At 39.3% G+C, this 18,680-nt stretch overlaps 2 protein-coding genes across 4 annotated transcripts in view; both read left to right on the top strand.

The window, feature by feature from the left end:
* Positions 1–6,288, top strand: part of LOC127437633 (tyrosine-protein phosphatase non-receptor type 9-like) — a 30,265-nt gene extending 23,977 nt beyond the window's left edge. Inside the window, exons 12-13 of the mRNA XM_051692671.1 lie at positions 1,161–1,368; positions 4,539–6,288. Coding sequence (XP_051548631.1) covers positions 1,161–1,368; positions 4,539–4,729 — 399 coding nt within the window. The 3' untranslated portion in view covers positions 4,730–6,288. The remainder of the gene's footprint in view (positions 1–1,160; positions 1,369–4,538) is intronic.
* Positions 6,289–8,367: 2,079 nt separating this feature from the next.
* LOC127437145 (paired amphipathic helix protein Sin3a-like) overlaps positions 8,368–18,680 on the top strand; it is a 28,662-nt gene continuing 18,349 nt past the window's right edge. The window contains exons 1-8 of one of the 3 annotated variants that reach the window (XM_051691848.1): positions 8,395–8,422; positions 13,282–13,338; positions 14,972–15,181; positions 15,665–15,853; positions 15,959–16,065; positions 16,959–17,244; positions 17,398–17,667; positions 17,951–18,103. In XM_051691848.1, the coding sequence (XP_051547808.1) occupies positions 13,282–13,338; positions 14,972–15,181; positions 15,665–15,853; positions 15,959–16,065; positions 16,959–17,244; positions 17,398–17,667; positions 17,951–18,103 (1,272 nt within the window). In that variant the 5' untranslated portion in view covers positions 8,395–8,422. Of the gene's footprint in view, positions 8,423–13,281; positions 13,339–14,971; positions 15,182–15,664; positions 15,854–15,958; positions 16,066–16,958; positions 17,245–17,397; positions 17,668–17,950; positions 18,104–18,680 lie in introns of all 3 variants that reach the window. The other 2 variants (XM_051691849.1, XM_051691850.1) reach the window with 2 other exon arrangements.

The following is an 18,680-nucleotide window of genomic DNA, read 5'->3' on the forward strand; positions in this document are numbered from 1 at the left end:
CTTGATCGTTCAAAAAGGGTATTGATACAGATTTCCCGATTTGATTTGATTCCGATTTCGATTCAATACCGATTCATATGGATATATTTCAGTTATAATGTCCATTTTGCTTACATATGAAAGAAATTCTCTCCCAACTACTGCTGTTAATTATACAGGGGACCTTCTAACTAAGTACATTATGAAAATATTAATTTTACTAATTATGTTTTATTAGTTTTTTGTATCATTTTGGTCACATTTAAGCTTTTTAAAAATGAACAAATCCATGCATTCCATCAATAAATATGATATTATATTGCATATATTATATTTTGTTACATGTTTATTATTTACATGCATAATTTGTACTATTTACATTGATTTGTTGAACATGTGTTAAAAACCGGTACTGCTTCTTTGAGACAACTGTCTGTTCTGTACAGAGCATCTGTAAATGAGCGCATATTAACGAGAGAGACTCAAATGGCTTTACCTCATACGTGCGATGCATGATTAGAATGAAATATTTCTTTATTTTTGATCAACAACTGACTGCAAAGAAAAGAAAGGGTATTAGAAGAGACATTATTTAATGACAAATGTGTTTGGTGGATCTCATCTTTGGACACACAAAATGAGTCAAACCAAACTTTTACTCTCAACATTGTGCTGAACTTCTTCCCAACTACACAATTACCAGTGAATGAAATTTGAACATTTACCAGCCAGTGGCTAATTACAGACATTTTAGTCACAGAGCGTGAAATTTGGTTGCAAATGCGAGTGATTTCCTCTCACTGTTGTAGGGGGTTGAGCATAAAGTAAAAGATCGATCTGGAACAAAAGCAATTATTTATGTTTTTCTTTATCATTTTTTCTGGTGTTTTGCCATTCAACAACATAGCTTTCCCCCGTGGATGGTCATAAATGTGGCGGTTGTGAGGAAAAAGTCATGTGACTGAAACGGATGCATATCATTATATCAGTGCCATTATTGTTAACGAAAACGAAAACTAAGTGAACATTTTTTTACTAAAAAAAAAAACAACTAACCTAAATACTGTTTAATAATTCCAAAACACTCAAACAGGTACTGAACTAAATAGGAATGACAAATTGAAAATACATTTTCAATAAAAAAATGTAAAACTATAATAACCCTGTCTATATATTTTCAGACATTTGAACAGAGGCAGGTGACTCACTTCCAGTTCCTTAGCTGGCCTGATTATGGGGTCCCGTCCTCCGCCGTGTCTCTGATTGATTTCCTAGGGGCCGTGAAGCATCAGCAGCAGTGTGCGGTCCAGGCTTTCGGGTCACAGTGGAAGGGTCACCCACTCGGGCCGCCCTTGGTGGTTCATTGCAGTGCTGGAATCGGCAGGACCGGTTGGTTCCAAACCACTAATTAAATGCATCACAAATACTAATCTGCATATTAATTAAGCACTTTAATGGCTTTTCTCCTGGTGTGAATTATTACTAATGGTGTCTGATATGGCAAGCTTCTCTATTAGGCTATTATTACTAATACCAGCACCAAACTCCTAGCAACAACCCAGAACACCCTAGCAACCACATAGCAACGTGCTAAAGAAAAACTCAGAACACCTTAGCAACTGCATAACAATGTGCTAAAACCAGGGCCTGGGTAGCTCAGTGAGTAAAGACGCTGACTACCACCCCTGGAGTTCATGAGTTCGAATCCCAGGGCATGCTGAATTAATCCAGCCAGGTCTCCTAAGCAACCAAATTGGCCCGGTTGCTAGGGAGGGTAGAGTCACATGGGGTAACCTCCTCGTGGTCGCTATAATGTGGTTCGCTCTCGGTGGGGAGCGTGGCGAGTTGTGTGTGGATAGCCTGAAGCCTCCACACATGCTATGTCTCCGCGGTAACGCGCTCAACAAGCCACGTGATAAGATGCGTGGGTTGACGGTCTCAGACGCGGAGGCAACTGAGATTCATCCTCCGCCACCCGGATTGAGGCGAATCACTACTCCACCACGAGGACTTAGAGCGCACTGGGAATTGGACATTCCAAATTGGGGAGAAAAAGGGGAGAAAAAATGTTAAAACAATGTGCTAAAACATTCAGAATATCTTAGCAATACATAGTAAAGCTGTGGCAACCACTTAAATCACCCTAGCAACCGCATAGAAACAGGCTACAAACAATTCAGAACACCCTAGCAACTGCATAGCAACGCGCTAGAGAAAAACCTAAAACACCTTACAACTGCATAATAACTACCTTAAAAACACTCAGAACACCATAGCAACCACATAGCAATAGGCTACAAACCATTCAGAACACCATAGCAACCACATAGTAACGTGCTAAAGAAACACTCGGAACACCTTAGCAACTGCATAGCAACATGCTAAAAAAAACACTCAGAACACCTTAGTAGGGCTGGGCAATTAATACAATTTTATTTTCAATTAAGATTTTGGCTTCCAACGATTATGAAAACAAGATAATCGAGATAATACGATTATTGTGCTGCATTCCGTGTTGCAATGATGCTCTAGTTTGGTCTTGTGTTATAAATCCAGCACACCCCTTTCCTTTACAGCGGTGCACTTTCACCCCTCCTTAAAAGCACAAACTCGCTCCCCGCCAGGGTTGGATTATTGTCTCTATTGTGATAATGCAAAAATGCCACACGAGAAATGTGTACAGCGCATAACACGCACGCATTACACACTCTGTCGGATAAATGGAGTGAGGCAGTGCGATTGCTCGTTCCTCAAATTCAAGGTGAAGATGAGAGGAGATTATGAAGGAAAAAGTGCATCCTCCATTGTGTTGAATTGGTTTGGCTTTAGAAAATGCTATACCGAGCAGAAAACAGTGATTTGCGAGGTTTGTACATTGTGAATGCCGATATATCCATGTGTGCATATATATCAGTGGTCAGGGCTTCACGTGAGACTGATAGAAATAATGAAACGCAGTTTTTCACTGACAGCTGCACGTGTGATTAGATGAAAAGCTTGTCTAGAACGCGAGAAAAAATTACATCGAATCCGCTTCTGCAGCATGAAATTTCACTTGAGCCACCATCAAAGCAAATTCAGTGACATTCATCCCGCGCTCCAAACACGCCTCCCATCCAAACACGCATAGCTGTGTTTTGCGCGGTGTTGCGCACGCAGTCTGAAACACGCAAGTGTGCACAAGTGTCGAAGTCATCCCAGTCCCTTCATTTGTGTTCCAGTGACAGAAAAAGTGCAGATCACACCCGTTACTCATTATGGTTTCTCTCTATGTCATTTGGGTTTTTAAAATACACATCAAAACCCTTTCTAAAATTCTGTTAAATTATGTTTAATATCAGGAAACAAACCAGCCATATTTTCCTTCAGATATTTTTATTTTATTTAATTTTTTTATATAGATTACTAAAAACACTAAGAGCCTAATTAAGTGTTTTATTAATGGATAGATATTTTTTTCATTTATATATTATTTTCTTTGTTGCATTGCTTTGAGATGATGTTAAGTTTCTCGAGGAAAGTTAATAATAATAATAATAATAATAATAATAATAATAATAATAAAAGAATATTAGTGCACTTCATCAGACTGAAATGTGGCATTTTTTTACTTTGACTATGTTTGTCAAGTTGTAAATAAAGAGAAAATTATATAAGATGTAGTTTTTATTTATAAAGTATTTAATTTACTGACTGGATTACTCAAAATTGCACATTGCGACATGGCTTAATATTTAATAAATAAAACAAAATGTAATTCAATAAATGCATGATGTTTCCAAAGTCAGTGAGTAATCGTGTTAAATAATCGTGATCTCAATATTGATCAAAATAATTGTGATTATGATTTTTGCCATAATCGAGCAGCCCTACACCTTAGCAACCACATAGCAACATACTAAAAACATTCAGAATGCAGGTATCTTAGCAAATAAATAGCAACGCTGTGGCAATCTCTCAAAACACCCTAGCAACTGCATAGCAGTTGGCTAAAGAAACACTCAGAACACCTTAGCAACTGCACAGCAACATGCTAAAAAACACTCCGAACACCTTAGCAACTGCACAGTAATGTGCTAAAAAACATTTAGAACACGTAAGCAACCGCATAGCAACATACTAGAAACATTCAGAATACAGGTATCTTAGCAAATAAATAGCAACACCATAGCAACCACTCTAAACACCCGAGCAACCGCATAGCAATGGGCTACAAACCATTCAGAACACCCTAGCAACCCCATAGCAACATGCTAATTAAACACTCAAAACACCTTAGCAACCGCACAGCAAGGTACTAAAACCATTCAGAATGTCTTAGCAACTAAATAGCAATGCCATGGCAACCACTCAAAACACCCTAGCAACCACATAGCAACAGGCTTTAACTCATTCAGAACACCATAGCAACACCATAGCAACACATAGCAACACCATAACAACCACCCATCACATCGTGTCATCGACTTTTGCACAGGCATACACCACTCACATTTTCCTCAGATGATGTTGTTTTTTATTGCTCATGAGACTGACCTTTGTCTTCGTCCCCCTGACAGGTACATTTTGTGCATTGGATATCTGTCTGTCCCAGCTGCAGGATGTTGGGACTCTAACCGTTTGTCAGACGGTGCGACGGATGAGAACGCAGCGTGCCTTCAGCATCCAAACACCCGAGCAGTACTATTTCTGCCACACGGCAATCCTTGAGCACGCCCAGAGACAGGGCCTGCTCTCTGCCAATCAGTGAGTAGCAGAGGCCACTCTTAGCCAATCAGAGACAGACAGGGCCATATCTCAGCCAATCAGTGAGAGACAGTGCCTGCTCTCGTCCAATCATGAAAGACAGGGCTTGTTTTCGTGCCTGTGGGCAGCCCAATCACAATCACTGGGTCTCTTTCCATAGCCAATCAACTGCCTGATTTACCGTGACTGATCCAGACTAGTTATTTCAATATTATCTTCTTTTAAAGATTGGCAGCCTATATAGTAACCATAAATGACTCTGCTGTAAAAGGGGATGCCTGTAAGTGTTCAGTGGTTTGGCTGCCATTTAGTGTGCCTGTAATATTGTTAAAATCTGTGCTGCATATTCTGTGACTGCAGTTTATTCAGTGAACTTTGTCAAAATGTATGTGTTTCACAAGAAGCTTCAGATTTGCCCAGATGTGATTCATGACAAATGCTGGAACTGGATGTACATGAACTGTTCTTTTTCCTGAGAAGTTACTGTAGTAATTACAAAAGATAGATAAAAACATTTGCATGTGACAGTTTGCAGACAGTCTGAAAGAGCTGTATTCTGGTTTTTGGTGTCATTTTGTCAGACTGATGTTTCATTCTTGTTATAACACCTCATTGGTTTGTCCTGGTGTGGATCACTTTAAAACTTTTAAAGGGATGGTTCACCCAAAAATGAAAATTCTGTCACCAATTACACACCGTTATGTCATTCCAAACCCAGATTACTTCCTTCCATGAAACACAAAATTCACTTTCATTGTATGGAAAAAAAGATGCAATATAGGTGAATGGTGACTGAGGCAAACACGCTTGTCTGACATCCCCTTTTGTGTTCCATGTAAGAAAGAAAGTCATATGCGTTTGGAAAAACATGAGGGTGAGTAAATGATGACATAAGATTAATTTTTGGTAACCCTTTGAGTCATTTACACTTTGAACTAGTTTTGTCTGTTAACATTGTACTAATAATCTGTTTAAAGTTGTATCTAAAACCTTGTAAAGTGCATTTGAATCACTTTTTATTTTTGTTGTGGGGTGAAAGAGTCTTTGCTATACTGAGTTCATATTGAATTTGGACATAGTGAAGCAACTCCCAATGATTCCAGGATCTGCAGTCCTGCCTCAGTGGGCACAAAATGTGACCAATTTTATTTTTCTATTATAACCAAGTTTTATGTCATTACTTATTACTCTACTTCCAAATATATAGATAAATTATATTTTCTTTTATATCCAATTTTATCTTACATTTCTTTTTTCTTCTTTTTTTTTTTTTTTTTGCTGCTTATGTCAATGAAATTAAACTAACCAATAATGTTAATATCAATATGTTTGCAGCAGTTCTATTAGTGATTGAGTACTTTGCTCTGTAGCTAAAGAGCCTTACTCCGGACATGTATGTATGCATTGTGAGAGATGTTTATGTGGACGATTTGTGCAGGGTGATGCTGCCTTAGTGTCCCGTTCTCTCTCAGAATCGACCTGTGCTCAAACTGCAATGTTATTTTAGCAAAACCAAATCAAAATCATGTGTTTTAAAGTATAATAAAAGGAAGAACTATTTATTGACTGTGTTTTTAATTTCAATCTCTGACTTGCTGAACAAACCCGGACCGGTCACATCACTGTAGGGTCTTTTTACAAGAATTTTGTCTTCATATGAATTACAGTATGTGCACGCTCCAAATCAATTCAGACCCCTATTAAAGGAATAGTTTACCATAAAATGAAAATTCATTCATCATTTACTCTAAGGCCATCTAAGATGTGCATGACGTTCTTTCTTCTGCAGAACACAAAGAATTTTAGAAGAATATTTCAGCTCTGTAGGTCCATACAATGAAGGTCAATAGTGTCCAAAACTTTGAAGCTCAAAAACACATAAAGGCAGCATGAAAGTAATCCATAAGACTCCAGTGGTTTAATCCAGGTCTTCATAAGCAATATGATAGGTGTGGGTGAGAAACAGATCAATATTTAAGTCCTTTTGTACTATAAATTTCTTCTTCTGTTTTTGGTTATTCGCATTCTTCGTGCATATTGCCACCTACTGGGCAGGGAGGAATTTATATAAAAAATAAAATATAAAAAGAACTCAAACAATTTAAGTTTCTCACCCATACCTATCATATCGCTTCGTCCCTCCTTTTCTTTAAAAAACAAAAATCGCGGTTACATTGAGGCACTTATAAAGCAAGTGAATGGGGCCAATTTTTGGAGGGTTTAAAGGCAGAAATTTAAAGCTTAAATTTTTATAAAAGCACTTACATTAATTCTTCTGTTACAAATTGTGTATTATTTGAGCTATAATTGTTTAAATTGTCATATTTACTGCCATATTAGGTTTTACAGCATTACATGGTCATTTCAACGAAGCTGATAAACTGGATATACTGTAACTACACAGAAAAGTTTAGCAAGCGATTTTATCACCCTAAAGTCATGATAACATACATATTGTTTACATCTTGTGGCTATACTTTTGAAACTGAGTATCTTAATGTTTACGGATTGGCCCCATTCACTTCCATCGTAAGTGCCTAACTGAAAGAAAAGGAGGGACGAGTATAAATTATCTTTTGTGGTAATCAGCATTATGCCACAAATGCTGTCAATAGAGCTTAACTTGTATTGAACCCAGAGTATTCCTTTAAAATATCAACTCTTTTTTATGTGATTAATATGTATAACTGTTTATAATATTTATTCATTATGAATTCATATTAGGCCTAGTAAGCTATATCAGATGTTACTTTTTTTTATTTTTGTCACTTTCGGTGGCAATTTTGCCCCAATCCTCCTTTAATTGCTGACCCTGGTTCATACTGTGCATTGTGAACACAAAGCACCAAGTTTACTTTACGTTCACATTTGCATTATGGCAAATATTTTTGCCCATTACAGGTTACTATACAAATGTTATGACCACATTCAGTGACAGCTGAGATAAGCCACTTATTCTAATTTTATAAAGAGAGATGTTACAATGATATATAAGATCTATAAAATGATTGCAAGTCACGTCTACTAAATGACTAAATGTAAATGGAGCCTAAATGTATTAACTGCACACAGAAACTCAAGTTCTCCTTGAGATTTATGCAAATAAATTAAGGTTTGAGGATTTAACCAGACCGAGTTTCAATGCTTCGTTAAAATCAATAATTAATTTATCAGTTTTATTTATTATTGTTGTTTTAATAAATGTAACGTGATTAAAAGAGTATTGTAGTGGAACACTCGCCACCAGAATAATGTGAATGCAAAGTGGACTGAGACCCTATCACCAAAAAGAGATCCGAGTCCACTGATAAGGTCAGGGACGGTGTGAATGCAAATGGCTTCTTTTTCTCTCTGTCCTCATAAAGAGGTCTGAGTTAGGCTCAACACACTTACTGACATAAACTCACATTTAAAATGTAAATACTGCACTGTAATTCAAGTTTCAGATTAATATTTGCTAGGACCGTATATTTTTATGCATCGTGTCATTTGATAATAACACTTGCCTCAGAAACAACCCCTGTTCCTACAGCACAGGTGTTTGAGCAGCACTATGAGCAGTGAGCACTGTGGATTTGGCGGGTTTTATTCAAATCCAGATGACGTAAACTGAAGCGTAGACCAATGGGAGGAGAGGGGGGCGTTCCCAACTATTTGTTCCAAACACGAATCCGGAGAGCGAGGCTCGTTTTCGCAGGTATGTAGCAGCTGGGCAAAAGAAAACAAATTTATATGACGCTTATTTCGTCAAATCTACATTTCTGTCGGCGTTTGAGCGCTTTCTGTGTGGGGCTGGTCGATCAGTAGATTAAAATGTTTTTATCGGGGCTGTTTGTTAGATCATAGCATATTAAGGTTAGAAAAAGGGGCAAAGCTTTGGCCAACTAATGATCAAAAGAAACGTGTATCGGTGTCTTACAAAACACAAGTCCATCTATGTGTGTCTGATGTTTTCATGTGGTCTTTTTATAACTTGGTTTTCGATCTGAAGGCAATGTTTAGATTTGTAGCTCTGTGTTTGGTGTTCAGAGGGGGAGGGAAGAACTGCACATACACGGTTAGACATTTTCCCCTTCAGTCTCCCAGTAAACAAAGAATATTAGATCATCTGGCGTGTTTCTGCTTTAATGCATGATCAGATCTCGCGTTTCAGGTCTTTGCATGATCGCATACAGAGAGTCCATGTTAATGCGATCGGATTTTAGTTCCCATTTTGACTTTGGGTCTGATTACTAAAGGACAACATGTCATGATAGAGGCGTGTATGTTTGAGCTCTGGTGTCATGTTCGTTTGTGCTTGACCGATCCAGAAAACACGAGTTCAGGAGATCGGTCTCTCATAAAGGCGTTTGAGGGTGTTTTTGTGACGATCTTTTGTTCCGTGTCGTGTTATAGTGTTCGCTGAACATGTTGTATATTTTGAGCGCTTTGCTTCAGAATCAATCCTAATACTTTTATTCTGTTACTTTGAGCTGTTTGGGTTTCGGGTTGTATCGAGTTTTGTCCATATTTTTAAAGCGAAACGCGTCCTAAGGGGCGCAGCATTGTGCACATGCACTCACTCGCGCCTCTCAGCTCAGACTGACTGACTGCGGACGGGGCGAGGAATCCCGGGCACTAGTCTAAGCCCCGCCTCTCGTGGGCGGAGCACGATAATACAAGTCTTACGTCATACAAAACACCCTCTCAGAGCCTTCGTCCAATCAGCTGTAGCTATTCTATAAAAGGGGTGTTATCTGTTAGGGATCCGTGCTTCTGATTGGTCAGCCTCTCTGAGGGGGCGTAAAGCATGACGTAATGTCATACGGTTACGTGTGGCAGGAAGTTCAGGAAGTTCCTGAAAGCATTCAGACGTGGGGCCGCGCAAAGGAAGTTTGTATTCAACATCAAATAGATTGATCGCGCAATATTTTCTATATTTCTAAAATATAGTAAAATAAAGCCAGATCTGATCGCTGCTCACTTTCGAGACTTCCGAGAAAATGAGTTCACGTGCTGCTAAAAGCCAGTCGCCCTTCCTGGAGCTTCCCTTGTGTCTATATCAAACGTTATGTATACGTGTGAGAATGTTTCATGTGTGTGAGAGAAACGATGGCAGAGTTAGTTTCAGCCCTTCAAACAATGCTGGTATCTACATTGACTGACAGTCTGAGCTTTCAATAATTTTTTTTTTTTCCCCAAACGCGTCCCCTGAGCTAAGAGCCAATCAGAGAGCCCAATGGGCGGAGACTAAATGCAAAGCCAAAGTTAACCCCGTCCGTCCGTATCAGTATTTTCTGCGCTAGATGATTTTAAAACCGTTTTAATGTGTTTTAGCGGTAGTTTTAGTCTTTCGGACATGGTTTAACTACTGTTTTGTGGTGTACAATGGGCTAATAGGAGCTGGTGAGTCCCAGAGCTCCAAAATATCAACTTTACATATCTTCATTCAGTATCTTTGAAGTTTTCCGTAATTCTACAGCTTTTCCCTCAGAATGAAAGTCTCGAGCTCAGGTCATACAAGTTAATGTGTTAAAAGTGTATGATTTTCTGACGAAAGTTTGTCATTTTTTGTCGCGAGTTAGCTAGCTAGCATTTCTGCTCGCATGTGCAGAACACACACACACAAGCTTATATTTTCACACATCCACAAGCTTATATTTTCACACATACACAATATACAGAAACACACAAGCTTATATTTTCACACATATACAATATACAGAAACACACAAGCTTATATTTTCACACATACACAATATACAGAAACACACAAGCTTATATTTTCACACATATACAATATACAGAAACACACACACACACACATGCTTATATTTTCACACATAAACAATATACAGAAACACACACACATGCTTATGTTTTCACACATATACAATATACAGAAACACACACATGCTTATATTTTCACACATACACACATGCTTATATTTTCACACATACGCTTATATTTTCACACATACACACAAGCTTATTTTCACACACATACAATATACAGAAACACACACACACACATGCTTATATTTTCACACACATACAATATACAGAAACACACACACACGCGCTTATATTTTCACACATACACAATATACAGAAACACACACACGCGTATGTTTTCACACATACATAATATACAGAAACACACACACACACTTATGTTTTCACACATAAACAATATATACATTCACACGAAAGCTTAAATTTCCACACACATTTACAGCTTTGGAAAAAATTAAGAGACCACCGCAAAATTCTCTGGATTTACTATTTATAGGTATGCGTTTGAGTAAAATGAAAATTTTTGTTTTATTCTATAAAGTACTGACAACATTCCTCCTAAATTCCAAATAAAAATATTGTCATTTAGAGCATTTATTTGCAAAAAATGACAACTGGTCAAAATAACAAAAAAGATGCAGTGTTGTCAGACCTCGATTAATGCAAAGAAAACAAGTTAATATTCATTTTTAAACAACACAATATTAATGTTTTAACTTAGGAAGAGTTCAGAAATCAATATCTCATGTGTCTTGGCATGTTCTCTACCAGTCTTTTACAATGCTGTTGGGTGACTTTATGCCACTCCTGGTGCAAAAATTCAAGCAGCTCGGCTTTGTTTGGCTTGTGTCCATCCATCTTCCTCTTGATCACATTCCAGAGGTTTTCAATGGGGTTCAGGTCTGGAGATTGGGCTGGCCATGACAGGGTATTGATCTTGTGGTCCTCCATCAACACCTTGATTGACCTGACTCTGTGGCATGGAGCATTGTCCTGCTGGAAAATCCAATCGTCAGAGTTGGGAAACATTGTCAGAGCAGAAGGAACCTTGTACGTGGCTTGATTCATGCATCCTTCACAAAGACAAATCTGCCCGATTCCAGCCTTGCTGAAGCACCCCCAGATCATCACCGATCCTCCACCAAATTTCACAGTGGGTGCGAGACACTGTGGCTTGTAGGCCTCTCCAGGTCTCCATCTAACCATTAGATGACCAGGTGTTGGGCAAAGCTGAAAATTGGACTCATCAGAGAAGATGACCTTAATCCAGTCCTCTACAGTCCAATCCTTATGGTCTTTTGCAAACCTCAGCCTTGCACTTCTTTGCTTCTCATTGATGAAGGGCTTTTCTCTAGCTTTGCATGACTTCAACCCTGCCCCTAGGAGCCTGTATCAAACCACCCTTGCGGTGCACTTCACCCCAGCAGCCGTTTGCCATTCTTTTTGTAGGTCACTTGATGTCATTCTACGGTTGTTGAGTGACATTTGGCTTTGTTGTCCTCAGTGTCTGCTGGTTGACCTTGTTCTCATGAACCGCCGACTTTTTTTTTTTTTTTTTTTCTTTTTCTCCCAATTTGGAATGCCCAATTCCCAATGTGCTTTTAAGTCCTCGTGGTCGCGTAGTGATTCGCCTCAATCTGGGTGGCGGAGGACGAATCTCAGTTGCCTCCGTGTCTGAGACCGTCAATCCGCGCATCTTATCACGTGGCTTGTTGAACGCATTGCCATGGAGACACAGCGCGTGTGGAAGCTTCACGCCATCCACCGCGGCATCCACGCTCAACTCGCCACGTGCCCCACCGAGAACGAACCACATTATAGCGACCACGAGGAGGTTACCACATGTGACTCTACCCTCCCTAGCAACCGGGCCAATTTGGTTGCTTAGGAGACCTGGCTGGAGTCACTCAGCACACCCTGGGTTCAAACTAGCGAACTCCAGGGGTGGTAGCCAGCGTCTTTTACCACTGACCTACCCAGGCCCCTATGAACCGCCGTCTTTGAAATTTTAAGGATGAAAGCAAACTGACGTTCACTGTATCCCTCTTCCAATAAAGCCAGGATTGAACCCTTCTTTTCCTCACTGAAAACTTTTATTTTCAACTCTTTTGGCATGTTCAATTGTTATTTTATGATTCCAATTACTTTTGAGGTACTACTAGCACTGTTTTTGTCATCCAGCTGGTCCTGTTGCAAGAGGATAGTGATGACCACAGCAATGGTTTTTACGCTTTTCCTCATTAAATAAGATTTGGTTCAGTTGATCACCTAATCAGTATTTCATTAAGTAGAATGAGGTGTGCTTGTGTTTGAATTCAACAGATACTGGAATGGAATAGCTGCCATAAATGTTGAGATGCTGATTTAAGAAAAAATTGGAGTGGTCTCTTAATTTTTTCCAGAGCTGTACAGACACACGCGCGTGCTTTATCCACACTTATGTACTCTATACATGAAGTGTATATACATGTCTTTTTCTGATCCATCAGTTTTCGTGCTTTATTAATGGAAGAATAATTATGTAGTTATAGAACTAACATTCTATAGTTATTTCAGTTCTAATTATTATGCTATATGCAGTTCCGTCTTGCTCCTCACAGTTTCCCTCCAAATTTTGAACATGTTCTGTTGACCCTGAATGCAGTTTTAATACATTTTTGTCAGTCGACATTCTTTTTCAGCTGCTTAATCAGTCAGACATTATGTAGAAGATGATTTCAACTGCCTTTTGCAGCCACTTTAATCTTGGTTGCAGTTGAAACTGTATGTTTTCTTTGACAGATGTATTACACTAATGAAAAGCACAAACTTGAGCTGCTACAAGGATCTCAGACCAATGTAAGCAATCACTGTGTACACTTCTAAGAGTATGTTTTTCTTCTCAAGCTTTACCAAGTGTTCTGAAAATTAGGTAATATTCTATAAAATTCAATAAATTTCTAAAAAGTCTATAAAATCCATCCACTATTGAAACATTAGTCTAACCCAAATATATCATGAAGAGCACAGTTCCTTTTGCTTTTTTCTGAATGTTCTAGATGCATTAGAACCCAAAGTTTCTATTGTACTCAACATTTTCAGTCAGCCAGTGTTAGCCTAGATGGGTGCTATTCTCACCTATCCAAACTCTGACTATTGGCATGAATTCATTGTCGATTATTTCGATTAATAGAATTTACAGTAAAGAAATATTCCGGGTTCAATACAAGTTAAGCTAAATCAACAGCATTTGTGGTATAATGTTGATTACAGCAAAAAATTATTTGGATTTGTCTTCTTTAAAAAAATAAAGCAAAAATTGAGGTTACAGTGAGGCACTTACAATGGAAGTGAATGTGGCTAATTTTATTGAAGGTTTAAAGGCAAAAATTTAAAGCTTATAATTTTATAAAAGCTCATGTTAATTCTTCTGTTTAAACCTGTATATTAATTGAGCTGTAAAGTTGTTTATATCATCGTTTTTACTGTCGTTTTAGGGTTACGGTGTTAAGTTGTTAAAATTGGATATAACTTTCCAGAGAAAATGTTAGTTACCGATTGTATCACACTAAAATCATATTATCACACATAAAGTTTTTACATGGCCAAACTTTTGAAACGGTGAGTATTTTATTGTTCAAAAATTGGCCCCCATTCACTTCCATTGTAAGTGCCTCACTGTAACCTCGTTTTTTGCTTTTTATAGAAAAGGAGGGACGAGTCGAAATAATTTTTTGTTGTAATCAGCATTATGCTACAAATGCTGTCGATTAATCTTAACTTGTATTGAACATGGAATATTCCTTTTAAATACTTCTTTTGTGTGGGTCAACTAAGCTAAAGGACTGTGTTCCTGAATTACTTTATTTGCACAAAAATATTTTTCAAATTTTAAACAGCCTAAAGTTTACACAGAAAGTGGGTTGTCCTTCCTGATATCTAGATAGACACATTTTAAATGCTTCTGACTTGTCATTGCATTTTTGCACACAATATGCCGAAAAAAATACATATATATATATATATATATATATATATATATATATATATATATATAACCTTTTGTCACAATCTAAATGGAGATCTAAATGGAGTGCTGTAATTGACACTTTTCACAATTAGTTAATTGCGACAGCTGTAATTGTAATCTCGGCTGCCCTACATTGTAGCTTCTTCTGGCCAAGAACCAGATTTGCTGCCATGACCCATGCAAATGTTGTCAAAATAGCGACTAGCTCATTGTAGTGTCCTGGCATAGTGAAATAAACCTGTGCAAATTGTGTAAAACCTGCCAATCAGATTGGAGCTTGCTTGTCTCATTGGCAAAAAAAATAGCTCTATCCATTTTTGTGTGCAGTATGCATCACTGAACGACCAGTGGGCGGTAAGTGGGTATGCTGCCTAGACTAGACTAGATGATATCCAGTTGGCAAGGGTCTTGAACTGAAAAATCATGGTATTTCATGTTTCTTTCGTGTCTTGTTTCTCCCAGGTCTTTGTGCCCTCTGAGTATGAGTACAGCATGAGGAGGCGTTTAGAGGATCACGAGCCAGTGTTCACCCCACAACAACGTCGCCTTCCAGGCAGTGCCGAGGGCTTCCAGCATAGGGTTCTTGCCCCGGCGCCTGCCGTTTTCGAGGCTGTGACTGATGGCATGCAGCCTACTCCAGGAATACAGTACCCTGTTCCTCAGGGGTACCAGGTACTGAAACTCATCATGACACACTACAGCTCAGAGGAATATGTATTCATGCATTGTGTATTCTTGTGTTACTGTGGTGGTAACAAACCACAGTACTCAAGGGGACAATAGAGTTGCATTTAAAAAATGCGTGCCATTAAAATGGATGTTATTATTCAGTTAAGTTGCTATAAAAATATTAACTCCACCTAACTTGCTCAGCAATGTTATCTTCAAACTGTTGTCCTGCTTTGACAGTAGTTGTCTTGAAAGAAAAACTCAGTGTAGAAGTGGACACTGTTATCCGCTATAGCACCCTTTGAGGCAACGTTAAGAATGCAACGTGTACTTGCATTATGTTACGGAATGCAGTCTGACACAATTTAAAGCACAAAAATGCACAAAAGTGCCTGTGTTTACGTACTTGCCTAGAATATATTTCAGCCTTAAAAAAAACATATTCATGCATTATACATTAGGTCTTTGCACCGCTTCTGTTTTCAGGTGCCTACTGTGGCGCAAAGCTCAAATGGTCATGGTCACACTCCCAGCCCGGCGGTCCACAGCGGGGCTCACCATCACAGCCCAGCAGTCCAGTCCCATGGTCCAGCACCAGTGCAAGGCCAAGGCCACACCCACCCACTCATCCCCTCTGCATCTGCACAGGGGCAGCAGCAGTTCCAGAGACTCAAGGTGGGACATGGCGTGTTGTGTTCAGCTAGTTTGGGGGTCAAACAAAAGGTGAATTACCATCAATATTAGTAATATGTATGAACTAAATTGGATCATCTCCTGCAGGTAGAGGATGCCCTGTCTTACCTGGACCAGGTAAAGCTGCAGTTTGGCAGTCAGCCACAGGTCTACAATGATTTCTTGGACATCATGAAAGAGTTCAAATCTCAGAGGTAAGTTTATTTAGCTTATCTTCTCTCATTACATTTAAATACACACACACACTTGTGTTTCACGTGTTTTACTTTCACTTACAGTAAGCAACTCGAGGCATGCATTACAGTGATTTTACTACGGTTAAGGAGTGTTGTTAAGGAAAATGTGAAGTGGAATGGCTAGAACCCTCTCGACGATGGTAAAATCACTGTAACGCATGTCTCAATGAAGCCACCTTTATAAAACATGCAGTGTTCAATAAGTGCATCTATTAATAATAATTAGGGCTGTCGATTTAACGCATTGATTTCGTGCATTGAATTCAATGAAAAATAACAAAACTAATCATGCCCCTGACCTGTATGTGAATTCAGTAATAAGGAATGTTCCTTCCATTGGAGCAATTCAAGCTTGAACTACCACCATGATGCAGTAGGGGCAGTCAGTGCTCCAGCTCTATAGTCAACACACCTTGTCAAACCAGCAAGCAGCAGGCAGTGAAGACAGCTGGGATCTTGGGACATGTTTCCCAAGATCTAAGTTTCAAATTTTGTTTAACCTGACATATCCTAAAAATACAGTATTTGTGACTAGAGGTGCTGAAACCTAGTGAGATGCAACGCAACCAAAGTGAGATGCTCCAAAAGCATCCGTCTGACTCATGAGTATATATGATGGATAGCTATCCGATCAGTAAAAACTCATGTGACCAAGTGTAAATACCCCCTTAGAATATGACTCATCCAATCAGATTTTAGAGGCAGAATTATACATTTTATAATACAAATTAAATATGCACAAACTTAACTTTACAGTGTAAAATTTGAACATATTAAAAAAATATGCAAATGTACTAAATTATAAACACAGATGCCCTGTGTTTAACATGCCAATCTCTCTCATTCTGCAGTATTGACACCCCAGGCGTAATCAGCAGGGTGTCCCAGCTCTTTAAGGGTCACCCTGATCTCATTATGGGGTTTAACACATTTCTTCCACCGGGATACAAGATTGAAGTTCAGACCAATGACCTGGTTAATGTGACCACGCCCGGTCAGATCCACCACATCACACCTCATGGCATCTCTGTGCAAAACATCCCCACCGGACCGGCACCACAGCACCAGAACCAGACACCTGCAAACCTCACCAGCATGGCTTCCACACCACCCACCCAGCCCACACCGAAAAGCAAGGTAATCACATGAGAAAAGTGTTGGGTTCATTTAGTGTAAAACATTGTGGAAAACCTGCAGATGCATACAGATCGTAACATAATGTAATTTTTTTAGCTATATATATTGTCCGGCCGTAGTTCAGATCAGGGTCAGTGATTTTATTTTTTTTAGTTTCCATCCCTCTCTCTCCAGCCGCTGCAGTCTCTGGCACTGACTCCGAGCAGTCATCCCAATCCGTCCATCCCGCCTTATGCTTCCCCACGGTCCCCCCCACCGCAGCCTCTCACCCCTATCAGCAGTATGCCCTCCGCCCCGCCACTGCAGAATAACCAACCTGTGGAGTTCAACCATGCCATCAACTATGTCAACAAGATTAAGAATCGCTTCCAGGGCCAGCCCAACATCTACAAGTCCTTCCTCGAAATCCTGCACACATACCAGGTCAGGTCTGACACCAACAAACACTTGATTGTTCAACATAAGAATATGGCTAAATTCGGAATGTATACTCTACCACACTGCTCTTACTATTTATGCTGTATCTATAAACAATATTTATAAATTTTTGATTTCCATATATTAAATATTTTGTAATTTTGCATAAAATTGTAATAAATGAACAGGTGTGTTCCAACTTTTGACTGGTTGTGTATATTTTACTTCTAACTCTAGTAGTTATTTTTCTATGTGTCTAATGCTGGTTTTGTGGTGGTTTGTTAAACAGAAGGAGCAGCGTAATGCTAAAGAAGGGGGCGGGAGCTACACACCAACCCTGACGGAGCAGGAGGTTTATGCTCAAGTAGCTCAGCTCTTCAAGAACCAGGAAGATCTGCTCTCAGAGTTCGGCCAGTTCCTGCCAGATGCCAACAGCTCTGTGGTGAGTTTGATCATGGCCCCGCCTCCTCTGTGACCCTGCCCACTTGAGCCATGCCCATTGATCTACAATGTAGAACTGGACTGCTGATGGCATCATAACACTGAAGCTACTGTACTGCCATATTTGTATGCCCAGACATTCCAGTGGGCCTACTGGCTTCATAGCAAATCATCTCATTTCAAAGTGTAAACGTTAGCCATTCAGTCACCGATTTTAAATTTGAAATCTGCTTATACAGCCTTAAACGCAAAATTCCTGCACATGTAATTTATTTAAAGTCAGGAATTGTTCCTGCTTCATGAATGCCTGAGCGAGTTATGTAGATCTATATCAGACAGTAGCTCTAGGGGCAGGTGGATGAAATTGTGATCTGCGTACGATCCTCCCATGCAGCAAAAGTTATTAATAACAAGCAAATTAAAAGTCAGCCATGATTGTCACTAGGGGGCGAAATGCTACTGTCATATCCAGAGGTCGGAGATGGTGAAACAGCAGAGGTATCGGCTGTCAGTCATTGAGGACCAATGGCAGCTTAGGCATACCAGTTTAGCTGCTCGAACACTTCCGGTGGCTTGAC

The sequence above is a fragment of the Myxocyprinus asiaticus genome, chromosome 48, assembly GCF_019703515.2.
Source record: "Myxocyprinus asiaticus isolate MX2 ecotype Aquarium Trade chromosome 48, UBuf_Myxa_2, whole genome shotgun sequence".
In the NCBI taxonomy this organism is placed as follows: Eukaryota; Metazoa; Chordata; class Actinopteri; order Cypriniformes; family Catostomidae; genus Myxocyprinus; species Myxocyprinus asiaticus.